Source organism: Ixodes scapularis, unplaced genomic scaffold (genome assembly GCF_016920785.2).
Source record: "Ixodes scapularis isolate PalLabHiFi unplaced genomic scaffold, ASM1692078v2 PGA_scaffold9__187_contigs__length_104089568, whole genome shotgun sequence".
In the NCBI taxonomy this organism is placed as follows: domain Eukaryota; kingdom Metazoa; phylum Arthropoda; class Arachnida; order Ixodida; family Ixodidae; genus Ixodes; species Ixodes scapularis.
The window spans coordinates 2,119,060-2,136,991 of record NW_024609884.1 but is presented as its reverse complement, the minus strand read 5'-3'; the positions used below and the strand labels follow the sequence as shown (position 1 = coordinate 2,136,991).

General features: G+C 43.5%; 1 protein-coding gene across 1 annotated transcript; it reads left to right on the top strand.

Moving 5' to 3' along the window:
• The first annotated feature begins 5,604 nt into the window (after positions 1-5,604).
• LOC115330569 lies at positions 5,605-17,595 on the top strand. The gene is made up of 3 exons (XM_042287208.1): positions 5,605-5,629; positions 5,765-5,799; positions 16,150-17,595. Exons 1-3 carry the CDS (start codon positions 5,605-5,607, stop codon positions 17,593-17,595), a joined length of 1,506 nt encoding a protein of 501 aa, XP_042143142.1.
• Positions 17,596-17,932: the final 337 nt, after the last annotated feature.

Here is a 17,932-nt window from a genome sequence, read left to right as displayed (position 1 = left end):
ATTAGGGAGTTTTAGTAGACCGTGTCTCCCCCTCCGGCGCGTTATGATCTGCCCATTGGCGTTGTCTAATCATGTGTGCAGCTAGGCTTCATTCGGGAGCCAGTGCCGATGGTTGCCTTTCCACTCCCGTGAGTCATGCTTGGTCCTGCTGTTTGCCCTCTCTTTCACCTCCTCTCGTGGCGCGGAGCAAAGCGTCGGGCTGCGGATCGCAAGGTCAATCTCGCTTGTTACAATTATTGATGCGCGAGTATGTATGATTAATAAGGTCTAATACTTGGGCCACACGGGCAATTTGAATGCTATTTACAACGAATGACATTTGAACGATCGGCTAATCAGCGCGCAACACTCCGAGCGTGGGGCGTTCCACGCGCGACAGATCGCGAGCCGATTCCTTGATCACACGAATGCCATTCGTTGTAAATGGCATTCCAGTTGCCCGTGTGGCCCAAGTATAAGAATACCCTCTCGATGCATTGCCCACTATATGTGTAGGCTTCGTGTTGTATTGGGCTATGCGTAACGTTTCAGCGTCACACTCGAGCGTGACATTTTGCGCATTAAATGGAGCCCATAAACACATATTGCGTCAAAGTAAAATGCAAGTAGACCTGTCGCCTGCCCGTGGAGAAAGGTGCCGAGACACAGGGCGCTGATTGGCCAGTTGGCAGACGAGAGCAATAGCCGTGATCAATGAGAGGGAAAGAGAGGAACCGTACAAGCTTTTAAGCCATCTAAAGAGGCAAAAAGTGCACGTTTTCGCCAGGGAATTCGAGCACAAATTTTAAATCAGGCTTTTGAAGACATTTTGTTCTCTGCAAATACAGTTTTCAAGCCGAAAATATTTAGGGCGATTCGTAGAAATCATGTTCAGTAGTTTGCCACAATTAAAAAAAAAATCGATGCCGGGGTTGCCAGGATTGTTTAGGACAGGTTGTGAGGATCGGCAGGTTGTGCAGGGGTTGCAGGATCGTTTAAACTAGTTTAGAAGGCATTAAACGATACTTTTCGGGGAGCGAACGAGAACATAATGTTTAAAAAATTTTCCCGCTAAACTTAGCGTGAAAACTGATGTCACGTAACATTGGTGACGTGACGTCATGACACGTGCCCTGACGTCAATTCACCCGAAAATGACACCAAGCGACGTCGTGCTTTCAATTGACACCACGACTTCATGTGATGACGTCACGTCACGTGACCACGTCGCGTGATGTCAGTTTACGTGACGCCATTTTCCCCTCGATCTGTCGAGGAACTGACGTCACGTAGCCGGACGTTACGCAACAGAGTCACATCACGTGACGGTGTGAATTCGAGGTGTCACTGATACCATGACGTCAACTTCCCCGCTAAATTTAACGGAAAATTGCATAGACCAACAAATATCTGGGGTTATGAGGTTCCGTGAAACTGAAAAGGAATCCATGCTTTAAGGATGATAATAATATTATTAACAAAGATCTAGCCTTGGACTGCTACTTTTTATTGTATTTGTAAATGACCTTGCGACTAGTAGGTAATTTAGAGGTGCTTCAATTCGCTGACGGTGTTAAAATGTATCGTAGCATTAGCACTGCTGCAGACTGTGAGCTATTCCAGCTTGACCTTGATGCCAAACGACGTTGGTGTAATGCAAATATGTTATATTTATATTCCATAAAAACTAAAGTTGTTTCTTTTTCATGCGAGACTAATACCATTGTCCACCCTTATACATTAGATGGCTCTGACATATCAAGGTCTACAGTTGTGCGTGACCTGGGAGTTTCGATTGATTGACGCTGGAAGTTGGGTGCTCATATTAGTAAAATTGTCGATCATTCGTTTCGTTTGCTGGGTGTAATATCGTCTATTACTCAAAACTTCCACACCTTTTCGTGTAAACTTGATCTTCTTCGCTCACTAGTTTTGTCAAAGCTGGAAGTTTCTTCAAATGTTTGGAATTCCGTACACGTAAAGCAAACTCGTCATTCGGAATGTGTGCAACAACGGCTTGTTCGAATTGTTTATGATCACCATATCGGACTTGAGCTATATTATGATTGTGTGAGCATTTTGGAAACTCTTCGTCTTTCGCCTCCTTCTGAAACAAGATTAACTCGTGATACACAAAGTACCCAATGCTCTTAGTCCCTCTTGTTACCTGGCAAGATTTTGTTTCATGTTCCCCGACGACAAAATAGGTACAAGAGACTTTTACGCTCCTTACAATCTGAAACTCCCTTCATTTGCTATCAACTTTTCTATGATAAATCAAATAACGCTGATATCGACTTTTTGTTTTATATCCATTGAAACGTTTCAAAAATTTGTACGATGAATAATTGCCCATTTGAATATTTTATTCAAAATTTATAGGCAGTTTTTTTTTAGAGTTTCAATGGAAAAATGGGGGTTGGTGGAGCCCTCGAATACAAGGAGCTGAATGGCACCAATAACCGAGAATGTGCCCCGTTTTTGTTTTTTTTTATTATTATTGAAACGTAAAGAAAATCGCTAATAACTTGTGAAAGAAATAGCGGTTATCTAAAACTTTGCAATCTAGTTTAGACCTCTAGGGTCAAATTTGGGGGAAAACTAAGCGTCCAACGATACGTAGTTTATTTTTGCGGTGAAAAAAAAAACTGTACATTTTTTTGGAGGACATGGTGTATGTCTATAAAATTAGCAATGTCCTATTGGAAAATCTTGATGATTGAACGATGATGAAAAAACAAGCCAGTCGTATTATGGGACATCCTATTTCAGCGAAAAGACGATACCACTATGGCCTTGCTGGTATCGCCTTTTCGCTATATACAGGGGTAAGTGTTTTTTCTTTTTTTTTTTATGCTTTACAGATGTTTTTAAAAAAAAACCGTGAATAGGGGAATAATCGCAACACTCAGGCGGCTAATTAAGTAAACTGAGCTAATTAAATTTTTAATTAGTGAAAATAGACATACGGTTTCATTAAAAAAACTTGCTGAGAATCATCGAAAACCACTAGATGAACTCTTTTTAGAAGGATATAGTGCGGGGGCAGCATTTTATGGCATTCCGTAAACACGCTCCATTTGGACGCGTTTCTAGGTTTCGGTTTCTAATCAGAGCACCTCTTTGCGCCGCGGTCCTCCTCCCAAGTGGCTGACATGCGCAACACACGTGCGCCCTACTTCCCTCCATCGTATACGAGGGAGGCGAGGGGGTGGCTTCGCGCCGCGACCAGCGGGGAGAAGAACCACGGCCGCAACGATGCGCTCCGACAAGAAACCGAAATCTGAAAACGCGTCCAGATGTAACGTTTTTTTTTGTGTTTGTTTTTTTCAGAAGGCCGTAAAATGTTGCCTCTTTCTATTTTCATAATGCCTGGCAAGTTTCTAATTGAAACCTTATGTCTAGTTTCACTAATTAAAAAGTTAATGAACAAATTATACTTAATAAGCCGACTGATCGTTATCATTAGCCCCCTGCATTACGTCTCCCTGGCCGAATAACTCACCCGCACAAACCGCTTAAGTGTAGCTTTCCCGGCTTTTTAGAGCGCAGCTCTTAGGTTGGGCGAGCTGCCTCGGTGGCTCCGAGGCGAGAGCGCCGGCCTACAGATCCCCAGGTGGCGGGTTCGAATCCCGACCGAGGTGCCCGCAATCTGACGGAGGCTTATTGCGGAGAAGGCGCCGTGTAACCGAGTTTTCGGTTGTACGTCAAAAGACCACCCGGGTGGTCCAAATTAATCCTCAGTCCTCCGCTGTGGCGTGCCAGATGCCCGTCGTTGGTTTGGCACGTAAAACCCCCGAATTTGACTTTTTTTTTTTTTTAGGTTGGGCGCCCGTATCCGGGTTTCGCGGCGTCGCCGTCGGCGTAACCACCCCGCTAAATTTAGCGGGAAATTGAATTGGCATTGAGCTCACGTGACGTCAATTTTCCCGCTAAATTTAACCTGGTTACGCCGACGCCAACGCCGCGAAACACGCATACGGGCGCCTAAAAGCTGTGCTCTAAAAAAAAAAAAAAAAAAAGCAGGTTTTCAGACAAAACTCGTCAAACGAGACAGGTCTGTAAACAGAAAGGTACGAAAACAGGGCGCGCCATCTATCGGTCTTCTTACCAACGAATTCCCGCGTCGACGGAGGAGCCACGCGTGCACTGATCGCTTTAATCCCTACCCCCGTTCTCGGCCCTTACGCTTCCTTCAGCCGTACCGCCGTGCCCAGCCTTCCCCCTCTTTCGGCCTCGACACCCCTTCCGGCTCTTTCGCAGTCGTCGGCCTAGCCCGGGCCCGCACTCGGCAGTTCAGGCTTGCTCGGCCCTTCCGCAAGGGCCGGCCGAACTGGTAGACGGAGAGTTTGATAGCATGTATTCATTAGGTGGTACTGTCATGAATACGCTGACATTTCAATGCAGCCCTATATTACCAAATCGTTAACCTTGCCAGGCAACACTAAAAACCGGAAGCATTTTTCTAAATTACCTCAGCTTCAAGTTGACCCCGGCGGATGCTTTGAGCCATAGTTGCGAATTCAGTGCAGAAATCAAGCCACGTGACCTTGCAGTTGGACGCCACAGTACGTCGAGCTTATAATCACGTGCCACGCTGTTTTCGCTGCAATGGCTCGTAGTGTCAAAACTGTTCCAGCTTAAAGAGAGGAGATGTTTGCAAGTGGGGCCCTGGCCTCGTCTTGAGCTACGTGGCGAGGTAGGTACTCAGAATCTATAACCGGGATGTTTGCTGCCTGTCACCACACCATCAGCTTGTGGCCAGCGAATGTTCGAGCTCAGTACATGACCTCGACGACGCAATTATTGAACAAGCAACTCTAGGAATGTTACAAATTACTTTGACTTGCAGAGAAACTGCGTCTCAACAACTAACGACTTGGGATACCTAACTGAATACTGATATACCAATTAAATGCAAAAAAAAAATTTATCTGACAGGCAATCTATTTTCCCACAGGCTCGATCGACTCCCATCTAGTCGCAGGAGTCGATGCGTAATAGGACAGTACAAACAAAGATAGGTCTTGAAATTCCTTTGGCACGCCCCAAAAGATGTTTTTTTTAACGATATAGCTGTACGAGCTACTTTATTTAACAAGTGCCTCAGCTGCACAAATGCATACGCATCAATAAGGACACTCGCCAAGCTTACCCTTCTAAGCACTGTCCACGTTATGCTGAGGTAGAGTATAGAAGTTACCCGCTCACTGTCTGAAAGAGAACGGCAGGGAAACGGCAGAGAAAGAAAAAGCGTGTTACGCTTTTATTTGCTGCTCCCCTCGCCCCGTGTAATAGATGTAGCGTCCTCGTTAAGCCTTACTGAGCTGGATTCGCTCGATTCGGGACCGCCGTAATGAGATGCAGACGACGAAGGAACTTTGCTCTCCAGCTTTCAGGGAGGAAAGTTTTTCCCCTTCTGAGTGAACATAGGTCCCAAGAGCGCTCCTCCTTTTCAGGAGGACTATATGGGCCCTTTTTTCTAAGAGTATTATTTTTTCAGCAATGGCTGTACCATGGTGCAGCCATTGCTGAAAATCAGTTTCACATTGGCGAGGATGCGTGCTTTGAACAAAAAAACTTTGCAATACCTAATGTGAGTTTATTTTCTTTGATAGGAACAAGATGAACTTCGCCATGACGTTCCTGTGTAAGTTTATTTGTCTTTAGTGCTTTATTCTTGTGGCTTGTTTTAGTGGAATAAACTGGTCTGATAGATAGTGACGCACTTCTGGTCTTGAGTTAAAACTGTTATGTTATTTACTTTTTATAACTCAACATTTAGTGCTGACTGGTGCGGCGTCCGGAGGACTTGTTCGGGTAAGTGTTACGTCAAATATTCTTATTAGATGAAGACTTGTGCATGGGAAGGATAATCACGATCATTGCTCTAATCATAAGCGTTAGGTTTTATATGTAACAACCCGCCTCGACCCTCAGTTCCCACCGTATATGCTAAATTTTTTTTCATGTTTGCGTGTAACGGCATAAGGTAACAATCTTAAAATGTTCACTAATACGTTTATATGAGAAAGATGTAACGCGAGCTACTCTAACAATATCACTACTGTGCTAGAACAACCTGTGTTCAGTCGCATATCTTGTCATTGAACAGATGACAACACAGTATACCTGTTAAGAAAGATACCAACAAGTAATCACATCAGCAACGTCGAAAACAAGCCTCTGTACTGTGCAAGGATTGTTTTGACATACATGGAGAGAGGCCACTCGTGGTAAAACTGAAGAAATTCGCTTCCATCTCGGGCATCGTTTGGTGGCCGCAAATTGCATTCGTATTGACACTCGTCTGTACACTCAAATAAAAGCTAAATCAAATATGCAACGATACTACACTCCAAAAAAGGGGCAAAAAGAAATAAAATTAAAGAAAAAAATCTTTTTTCCTGATTGTCGCCAGCGAAAGCGGAGGAAATTGCTGCCGTTTTTCCATTTCACCGATTCCCATCCAGCGCCGTCTGGTGGCGCTGGAAAAAGGGACGAAATCTTCCTCTTCCATGTTCGCGGCGGCAGCTGCCACCGCCAGAATGTCTAATGGCGGTGACGGCAACTTGAGTGCTTGGTTGCTTTTTACAAACTTAGAGCTCTTAGAACGGTGCGTTGAATTTAGATTGCATTAATAATAACTGTATGCATTGCTCTTGCACTATGCACAGTGTATCAGGAGCATTACAACAATAGAGAGTTTTAGTAGATCATTCTGGTTCTCCCGTAGCGCTCTACGCTAAAGCGACCCCCCTACTGCGCATGCGTGATGCTAGCGGAGAAGTAGCGAGGCTGCGGAGGCTGGCGGAAGTACGCTAGTTTTGCAAAATAGCGAAGCGCGGAGCGCGGCGTCTGTCTCGCGAGAACCACGCCGTTTGTGCCCGCTTCGAGATCGCGCTTGTCCAAGGTAGACGAAACCTTGCTGCTGCAAGAAGTATATTTGCCGATTTATCACTGGCATGCCACACACGGTCACTTTTGTCGTGGTACTTGCTAGTAGACAAGTAGGGAGCACGGGAAATGAATCGTCGTGATCTTGAAAGGTTAGCGTGATCACGTAGCTGCCAAGATCGCTGCTTTATTCGGGTCGACCCGGTTTCTAACCCCTCCACCTCCGCGAGAAACGTATACTCAGGAAATAAAGCGTACGTACCATACAACGAAAGATTATCCCTCCGGCCTTGATTTCAGTTCTACGTAAAACAGAACAGCATGTTGGCAAGAACGATCACTGCCTTACGATGATCGACTGCGTCCGACACTCGTTGTGGTCCGTCAACATCGAGACCACGACCGGCTTGCGGGAAACACGTATTTTCGAACACCTCAGCCCCGCACAAGAAATGACGCTGAAACGACGATTCGGCGAGGGAACGGAGCAACGGATCCCGAAAACGAGGTTAAGTGTTCATTCGGCAAGAGTCCACTTAGAAGAAAGAAAGAAAGGAAAGGCGAAGTGGGGAGGGAGGGTAGATCCGCGGTCTTGAAGGAATGGAGGATTCGCCACAGCCGACGGTTCAGCGCTGTTTCTTTTTAGTTTGCGCTGCATTTTCTGATAAACATAAAGTGACGCACTCGGCAAACAAAAAAAACGGCTTTTTTTTTTATGCTGCTGATTTAGCATATTTTCGCGCGGTTCCTTTCATGTCCCGAAACGAGCGCGACTGTACACGACCAAGTCAACCCGGTGTCAACAACGCGGATCTCAACCATATCGTCGCAACCTTACTGGACGCACTGATAAAAGAAGCAAATTTAAACATATTTAGAAAACAAGGGAATGGGCAAATCAAAATTATTACGTTGCACCGAAACGGTAAAATTTTCGTGAGGCGAATGGATGGGCCATTTTTATCAGGAGCGAGATACACTTGCAGCATTTGAACTGAAAAATGGTATTGTTTTTGCTTCACGACTGCGCCCATAAAATATATGCCAGATCAAAACTCTTCTGCTGCCTCTGAATTAAAATCTCATCTCGGGAATGAGTATAGGAAGTCGTTCAAATGTATTCACTTAAACACTCCATCAGCTCGGAACAAAACTGAAGAGCTTGCTTTATGTTTTCTGTTGGATGTTATGCTTTCAGAAACATGGTATTCAGACGACAGTGATGTTTTTCAACTGCCAATGTATTATGGATACTTCCTGAGTAGAACAACTCGGCGCGGAGGAGGTGTGTCGTTAATGCTTAGAGATATAATATGTGTGGTGAAGTTTTAAAAGAATACTCCATGAATAATAAAGACTATGAAATGCTATCCCTGCTTGTGAACAAGAATATTATCTTTGTGTTTTGTGGGCCGCCGGACGGCAGTTTGGTGTCTCTCTTTGCTTTTCTGGAAACATATTTCCGGTTCGCAACAGAAAACAGATATAATATTATTCCGGGTGGTGCTTTTAATCTGAATATGCTTCAAGGCACCCCAAATAAAAGACAACTAGAACTACTAATTAACAGTACGAATGTCATTACCTAACCTACCAGAATCAGCAGAATCAGCAAATTTGCTCGATTTGTTTATAACACGTTTTGAATTACCCTGTATAAAATCGGGGATAATTAGCTCAGATATAAGTGATCATCCCGGTATATTTTTGTGTATCAAAAAGGAAATATCTAAAACTACAAGGAACAGAATTCGTGGATCCTCTCAGAATATTACTGAGTATAGCATTCGTGAATTTAGGACTAAACTCTCGGAACTAGACTGGAAAGCAGTCTATAATGAAATGAACGCTGACGAAGCCTATAATTTGTTCTTAAACAAATTTCAGCTACTATATAAAGTGTGCTTTCTTTATAAATCTGTTAGATTACCCAAAATATATCGTAAACCATAGGTAACATCGGAACTTCTTAATAAAAAAATGTTTTGTTCAAAAAGTTTGTGGAAACAAGGGAGCCTGAAAATCTTGAAGTTAAAAACAGCTAGAGCAAGTTACTTTAGTAACTGCTTCATATCATCTGCAATGCGGACAAACGTCACGTGGAAAAAGCTAACCAATGTTCTAAATCGTTCTAATAACATAAAACATACCAAAAAAAATTCGCCTGAATGACACAGCACTAACGGATCAAGCACTAGCAAACGCTTTCAATAATTATTTTGTAAAGGTATCAAGAAATAATCCCGTTACAAATGCTTGCGCGTATATCGAACGCAGAAGTAAAAGCTCTATCTTTCTTCAGCCAGTTACTGATAAGGAGGTGACACAAACATTTTTATCACCAAAGAATAGTAGCAGCTGCGACGCTTACAAAATACAAATAAGTTCGATAAAATACGTTTTAGATCTTATATCGCCCTGTTTGACGTATATCTTTAATTTGTGTTTGTACCATGGGGTATTTCTCCCCAAAAAATGCAGATTGCAAAGGTTAGCGTTCTCTATAAAATAAAGGTGACAAGAATGATCTCGGTAATTACAGGCCAATCTCAATTTTATCGGTGTCTTCAAAAGGCCTCGAAAAAATCCTAATTTCGCGTATGGTAGATTACGCAGATAAACATGGTTTAATCACTCCACCAGAGGTTCGGTTCCGCAAACACTGTTCTAGAGAACTTGCACTTTTAGAGCAAAAAGAATACATTTTAAAATGCTTTGAAGAAAAAATAATGACTCTTGGTATTTTTATTGATTTCAGCAAAGCATTCGGTCTCTTAAATCAAAATCTGCTACTAAAAAATGACAAATGTATGCATTTCGTGGACATGCTGCAACTCTCATAGCATATTACCTTGCTAATCGTAAACAATGCGTTCATATAAATGGTTATTCATCTGATATTAAACCCATTTTATCTGGCGATCCACAAGGAAGCATATTAGGCGCCTTTCTTTTTAATTTATACTTTAATGATATTGCCAATATGAATATAAGCTTTAAATACGCTATTTACGGTGATGATACAAGTTTATTTTTTACCGGTAACTGTTGTCAAGAAATAGCAATTAAGGCAAATCAAACGTTGAAAGACCTAGCTGCTTGAAGCCAATGTAATGCTTTAACAAAATCAATTTTATTTCGCCCAAAAAGTAAGAAGGATAATATAACTAGTGATATTGTTTTAAATGGAACCAAAATAAAGATTCCGTCTAGTTTTAAGACACTTGGCGTTATATTCACGGATCGAATGAGTTGAGACGAACGCGTAAATTATATTTCGGTAAAATTGTCACGAGCCGCAGGCTTAATGTATTGTCATCGCCATATTCTGCCAACAAATGTAAAATTAATTATTTATAATTAATTATTTCTCTCCCACATCTTAGTCCTTCTTTGTATGAGGTAATACTACAAATACAAATTTAAACACAATACTTGGAATACAAAAGAATGTACTGCGAAGTATTTGTTACGTCTCATACGATCACCCTAGTGAACCTCTCTTCAAAAGTTGAAATTTGATGCATGTAAATAGATTACACAAATATCGTTTACGCCTGACCTACAAATCAAAAGTACAAACAAATCTACAGGCCCTTAGTGAATTGGCGTCTCTCTCGCCAAGAGTAGCAACATGTCCTACTCGAAACCGGGAATTTTGGACGTTCCCTGTTTGCAAAACCACCTACGCTGAACAAATGTTAAGATATGCACTTCCTCGACTAGTTAATTTTCTTGTTACTTACAGCATTGATCTTCCCAGAACATCTGTAACAAATCTCCGAGCATACTTTTTTTTTTTCAAATATGATTGCTTAGTTCTCATATTTCATAACCTCAATTTTTGCTAAGTTGAATAATGCTGTGCTTGCATGTACTTATGCATTTTGTTTTTGTTAGCCTCTTACCGTATTTACTCGAGTAATAGCCGAACTATTTATCAACAAGGCCCTTGTATATACTTTCCCACACAACACATATACACCCAATCATTGCGTTGCGCATAAATAACATAGCGAATAACAAGATCGAGAACACGATTCTCCATACAAATGCAATCTTCAAAAATGGTATCTTCGCACGAAGACGTTATCTCTGTCCAGTAAGCAGCTGGAATCATGCAGTCGATCACGGTGATTGACAATATGCGTGCTCCGCGGAAAAGCGATGCCTCAGATTTTCTTCATAAACAGCGCGGCTCTTACTCGAGTGAATAGGGTATAAGTAGCACCTTTTTTGTAATATTGTCCTGTTGTCTGCTCTGAAATTGTTAGCTTTACTCTTAGTTTTCTTTTTGAATTTTTTTGTTGTGCCACTGCTGCCATATGTAAGGGGAAAGGGGGGGGGGGGGGGGCTATGTAAGAGGCCTATGCTCACGCCAAGGCCTCTTACAACAGAGATGCGTTTAATTGAAGTTTCTTTTAATACATAATCGTTATGGAATACATTAAGATGTCTACACAGGGACAATATATTTGTTTTGAGAGGGTTCAGTGACAATCTATTCACTTTACATCACTGAACTAGGCGCGACACGGTATAAACTTTCATAAAAAGCTTAATGCCATATAAAAACAACAACAACACGGCATTTTCAACATACGACACTAAATAACAAAGGAACAAAAGGGGGCCAAGAATAGACCCTTGAAGAAGAACGGAATTGAAAAAAAAAAAAAGTCCTCGAGCGACTATTATCTATTTGAACACGGTTGGGACGACATGATAGGTAGCTTTGAAACCATTTGCACAGCTCTGCACAACAACCATATAAAGATAATTTATGTAATAACAACTCGTGGTTTACTTTATCAAACGCTTTTGACATATCAAAATACATAAAACCAATTTGACCTCTGTTCATTACAACAGGGGCACAGAAGTTAAAAAACAAAAAAGTACACAATTAGTTTCAACTGACGGTCCCGTCAGGAAACCGTGCTTGAAATATGCAAATTTTTAGTGGAAATAAAATGAATTCGGTAATGCATAACGCGTTGAAACCGAAGAAATCGAGACAATAAAGATATGGGACGACAGTTATTAGCAACAGAGGCGTCATCACTTTTGAAAATAGGTACAACACCGCGTTCTTACAAAGCGATGGAAAGACACCGGAACTAAGAGAGAGGTTAAAGACGAGCTTCAAAATAGGCAAAAACAATTCACCACAATCAGTAATAATAAAAGATATAATGGAGTCAGCTCCAGTAGATAATTTTGGTTTTAGTTTCTTATGGCTTCAGCGATTTCTTCGATATCTACTACCTGACAAAAAGTAACGGCAGTTGATTTTAATATTTGAAGGCTGAACGGCTTGTCGAACGGTGGAACAGCAGTCACTGATGGAATCGGAAAACATATCTGCAACCTCTGCAGGGGCGGAAACATAGCTATCCTTAAAGAGGCACCGACACATCAAAATCATTTTTTTTTTCTGTTATTATCCGAAACGATTGAAAACGATGCCGGGACATTACTCTCAAAATTCCAAACTTGGGAATTTAGTATTTATGAAGAAAAAAAAAAAACAATTTCCAAATGCCGAATTTGAAGTTCCCGCGCGATCCGCGCCGGTTCGTTGACGTGAAATATTGCGGAGTCCTGAGAGTCGACTTTCTTTCACGACTCCGTGCTGTTGCCACCGCGACCCGAAGCAAGGAGGAAAGGAGCGGGAGATAAGGGCGTTGGCGGACCGAGAAAAAACGATTTTATTCCGTGCGAGTGGTGCCGCCTGCCCAGGCGGCATGTTTTCCGAGACCGATCTCACCAAGCGTTCGGCGCATGCGTGACGCCGCCATAACTTCAGTTCACGGGAGGCGAACGGCAGTGCACGCTCTAGAGGGCTCGTGCCGTCGCGTGCTCTACACGCGCAGAGCTCCAGCGAGTTTGTCTCACGTGCACAAAGACTAAAGTTCCCTCGATGCATTGCGGCAGCGGTGGCGTAGTCAAACTGGCTGGTGAGATCGGTCTATTCCAGAAAGCGACATCACACTGGACTCCGATTTTCGGTATTTCAAAAAGAAGGGCCGTGGTGCGTTTGCAATTGCGTTAATAAACATGTTTTACGATTGCCGTTATTAAATGTTATAGAAATGTCACCTACAAAGCTTCTAAATTTCATTATTTTTGATGTCACGATTTAAAGAAGCGAGGAGGCGAGGAGCGGGAGAAGAACGCCAAAAATAAAAAGGCGCGCGCGCGTGGGAAAATGTTTTCGCGATGCGGTTTGTTTTGCGTGTCTATGACTACAATTTGCATCATTTTAGACAATAAAAAAAATACGACCCTTGGGGTGTCAGTGCCCCTTTAAGTGAGCGGTCGCGTAGGAAAATAGTTTGGCTAGAATCGCGCGTATGCTGTTTTGCAAACCTCCAAACATTTTTTGGGCTTAGGTTTAAGCTGCGCTCTATTCGGTCAAGGTTTAGGCACTTATCTGTAGCGTACAACCTTTTAGCTAGCGCACGATAAATGCTAAACTGAGTATACCATAAAATATTGCCAGTTCGTTTAAAAAACGTGTAAAAGTTTTTTTTTTTTTCTTTTTACTTAGGCAAGTTTTTAGATCTTTGGAAAACAATGAGGGATAAATTGAAGGCTCGAAAATTCGCCGAGGCACAAAAGTATCACACGCGTCTTTAACAATCGAAAAAAACTTCTGTCACCATTTCCGTGTCAGTTATTGCAAGAACCCCGCTCCGATCAAAGTTTTCGAAGTATCTGTACGTGCTGAGATAATGAATACCTACAGGATATTGGCTTTTTTTTTGTCGAAGGCAGAAGATAATTTCGAATGGTGGGTGAAACTCACCTGTTCGCACTAAGGAATTTATAACAGGGGTTACAGAATCGACTGGTCCGTTAGATAAAAAAAGGTCGAGAACGTTTCCAGCGCTATTCTTATTTTAATTAAGTTGATCAAGGCCACTGTAGTCGTCCATGAACGACAATAACCACGAAGCCTTTTTTTATGTTTTAGGTTTGTTGCAATTAGCTAACCTCAGCGGCAAGTCCACTCCTGAAAGAATAAAATATCTATATATCTCTACTCTGTATTTCCAAAACTTTGTTTGTTTACTAAGCGTCTCAAAATGTTTTATGAATGTTACTTCATCGGAAAGTGGTGTAAAATAATAGTTTCCAACTAGATAGTTGAAGCCATAGATTGCCTTAATCTCTAACCAGACACTATCAGAATGTGATTCCAGGTCAAAACGACGATGTGACGAAAGGAATGCCTGAGTAGCAATTAAAACACCACCACCAAACTTTCGACCAGTAAACTGGTACTCTCAATCCCGGCTAACACTAACACTTTGCAGTTAGGTGTAAAACAGTTGGAGTTGGGTATCCCATTACAGAGCCAAGTTTCTTTGAGGCAAAAAACATCAAACTTCATTGTCACTATGATGGGCATGAACTCGTCGGCCTTGGTTCGCAGGCCCCTCACGTGCTGCTAGCAGATGCTAATCGGTGCAGCCATTCTCGCGTGTTACTGTTTCCTCGTTTTGACCACGCGCATTGGTAATGCGACCGAAAAACTGGTGGGAAGATACTGCCCTCGGGCCAAACTTCGGGTCAGTTTCGAGCTGCAAACGCTGTCTCGTCGCGAGCCAAGTGGAACGACGAGTACGATGGAAACCTAGTTGTCGTCTTAGACCGTTCTTCCTTCTAGGAAATGCTCAATGAGAAATACAGTGTAACAGACGGAATGCAATGTCAGTAACAGCTTTAGTGTCCGAAAGAGCCTCTAGTGGCGTTGCGTTACCTCTCCTAATGCTATATTCTGTACCGGGTTGCAAACGTTCAACTAAAACATGAAAACGCGGCTCCGCTATGGTACATGTAGCGGAGGTCGTAGCAGTTTGCGTATAGAGTTGCGGTAGTGACTGAATGATCTACTAAACCTCTCAACACGGGCTTTTTAACGTTGACTTGTGCAACGTGATATTTTCAAGTTGTTGCATTATATCACCAAGGAAAGTCTCATTTTAGTTTTTTAATGCAATGCCAAAGTCATGGTTCGTGTGTCGTTATCACTTCCGGCACTCAATTTTTATAGGAAAAATGCTCCATGTAGAAATTTAGAACAATCGTACTTCTCTGTAATACCGGTGACAAAGCACGACCGAAGATTTTTTCTCTGCTTTTGCAACGAATCTTGTTAAATTCAGTAATATTCTTTGTCTAAAAAATCCATTGAAATACTTGTGCACCAATTAAAATTAGTAGTAAGCAACACCGAAACTGAAAATAGCCTTCACTGTTGCAGAACACTGCAACCAAGCAGTAGCTTGATTGCAATGTTCAGCGCCAGTGTACTGCGTTTCGACACTGCATTGTCAACATGATTAATCAAACTATTATGAAAAATATATAATTATTAAATTTGAGTTGATTAGCCTAATGATCTACATTTGCTTTTTTCAATGTGTGAGAGATGGGACTATTCCAGGAGGCGATTCGAATAAGTATTAAGTAGAAGTAATATTTGCTCCGCCTCCGTGTATATGCGACAAATGATGGCAGTGATCGGCCAAGTCGGATTCAAAAATAAGACTACCATATACATAGATAGATAAAGCGAAGTTAGAGTAAGTTGAGAAATTAAGGGAAAGAAAAGTGCCAGAGGAAATGAGGGGAAATACGTTTCCACCAAACGGCTGTCAGGAAATACTACCATTTGGTGGAAACGTCGTTCCTCTCTTTTCCTCTGGCACTACTTTTTCTTTTCATGTTCCTACTAATATACTAACAGTGCCCGCCAGAAACCCACGTCTTCATATACGCGGGGAAGCGTGGCTGTATGGTGTCGCTGCGTTGTTGCTGTTGTTTGGATGCTGTTCTGCTTGTGTTCTTTCTATTCTGCGTGTTCAGTGAGGTATATGTATCTGCCATATAGCGTCTAAAAGTCGGGGAAAATTGAAAAAAAAAATTAGCGCTTCTCCAACATTTGTTCCCCCTTTTGAGCGTTTCTGGGGAGTAAGGGGAGAAAGTTTCCTTCATTGGGAGAAAAAAGGTGGCAGTTTTCCTCCCTTCTTTTGGGAGAAACTTTTTCTCCACGAGCAAAAGCAGGTGGCAATTTTCCTCCCATCTTGAAGGAGCAAATTTTCTCCCCGGTTTGTAAAAGCAACTTCCCTCCCTTTCTAAAGGAGCATAGGGGACACGCGAGCTCCTCCTTTAAGAGAGGAAATACTACTTCATTTTTTTTAGGTTGTAGGGTGTCAATCCAACGATCTGAATAAAGCGATATTTCCATAACTGTTTTCGCAGAAAAGGCGCGAATCGTACAGCCTCCCGGACGGGTCCGAGTTCGTGGTGGGCATGCTCAAGAGTTCTTTCCGGTGCCGTGGCAGCGGTTACTTCGCCGACGTCGACAACAACTGCCAGGTGTTCCACGTATGCCACGAGATGCCAAAGATCATGGGACCTCCGCGCTACCAGCTATATAGCTTCATGTGCGGAAACATGACCATGTTCGACCAACTCACACTCACCTGCACCTACCCGGACGATGCCGTGCCTTGCGCCAGCGCGCCAGATTTCTACGCCGTCAACGAGAACATCGGCCACGAGGATGCACTGTTCCTCACCGACGAAGAGATGGGAAAAGCCGAACGGTTCTACGAGGAGGACAACCAAGCTTACGCCGTCTCGAAGGAAGCCACACGCAACGCACAACCCAAAGACAAGTTAACGAAGGAGGTGAAGCCTGCTACCAGGACTGAGCCACCACCGCCGGTCACGCAGGTCACTACGACGACTCCGCCATCAACGACAACGAGGTCGTACCACAGGTACACGACGGCCAAGTACCAGCGAGCCAAGCAAGTCAGGAAACAATCGAAGCAGGGTGGCACTGAGGTGGAAAGCACCGCGTTCATCGCAGGGAACAAAGCCAAGAAAGGAAGCCGTCGGAAACAGTCCAGGGTAGAAGACAGGAGCGAGCAGGTTTCCGGGGACCCTTCAGCGGGTGGCAAGCAAGCCAAGCCGATCGCAGCTCCTCAAGGGGGTGTATTCAAAAAGACCGTCATCCGGAGCATGTCTCGCTACAAGGGAGCGCACAAGGAGGTTCCCGGACACCGTAAGAAAGCAGCAAGCAGCTTCAGAGAACCAGCACCAGACACGTTGCTCAAGACTCTGGAAGCTGCCTTTGCTCAAGATTACCCACAAGTCACTGAAACAAGTTATCAGCGCATTCCTCGTAAGAAGGTCGTCGTGGTACCCAGAAAAAAAGCATCTCTGAAGTCGGTAAAAGAACCCACCGATCGGCCACTCACCCCGACAAAGCTCCAGGCCTCGAAAGACGCTCAGAAGACGACCCTCAACGGGCTTGTCGTGCTCACCAAGGATTTTATCCAATCGGCACCCAAGGACGCAGTGCCCGTTCCCGTGGTTTCCGAGCTTCAGGTTGCTGAACCGGCAGCGAAAAGCAGTTCCGACGGCGTCGACAAAGAAGTTCCCGAGGAACTCATGAAAGAGATCGAAAAGGCGCTGAACAAGCAGCTCGAGGGAGCTCTTGCCAGCGGGGAGCGGCAGGCAACATTTTCAAAAGCACTGCTCATGAAGGAAATCGAGGAGAGCCTCAAGAAAGAACTCGAGGCCGGAAATCTGAAAAAAGAGTCGCAGCCAGGTGACGACCCCGCCAGAAAGCCGGTCCAGCCCGTCGCAAAGCACAAAGATCAAGCTGAGGTCGAAGGGGCCTCCAAGACGATCTGAAGATCCAGCCACGCACTTCCGGCGGGGAGCACACAAGGTGCCGGCACTCTCTCCGGCTGGAACAGTGCGCCTAATAAAACTAGTGGCTGCATCTTATCATCCTGTATATAAGTAAGAATAAAAGAAAAAAAATCATCCCGCCAACCACCTTCTCAGTGCCACTAAAAGTTCTGGATTACATCTGCGCGCCTTTATTTTAAAGCGATATTAAAGCGACAGCTTTTACGGGCGATACTTTGCAGAGATTTCGAGCTCGTAGGCTGTCGTCGCCGCAATGAAAAAACTCGTCTCCCCCTCTTGGCGTGAGGAGAGCGAAGTCGGGACTTCCCGTCGGCCG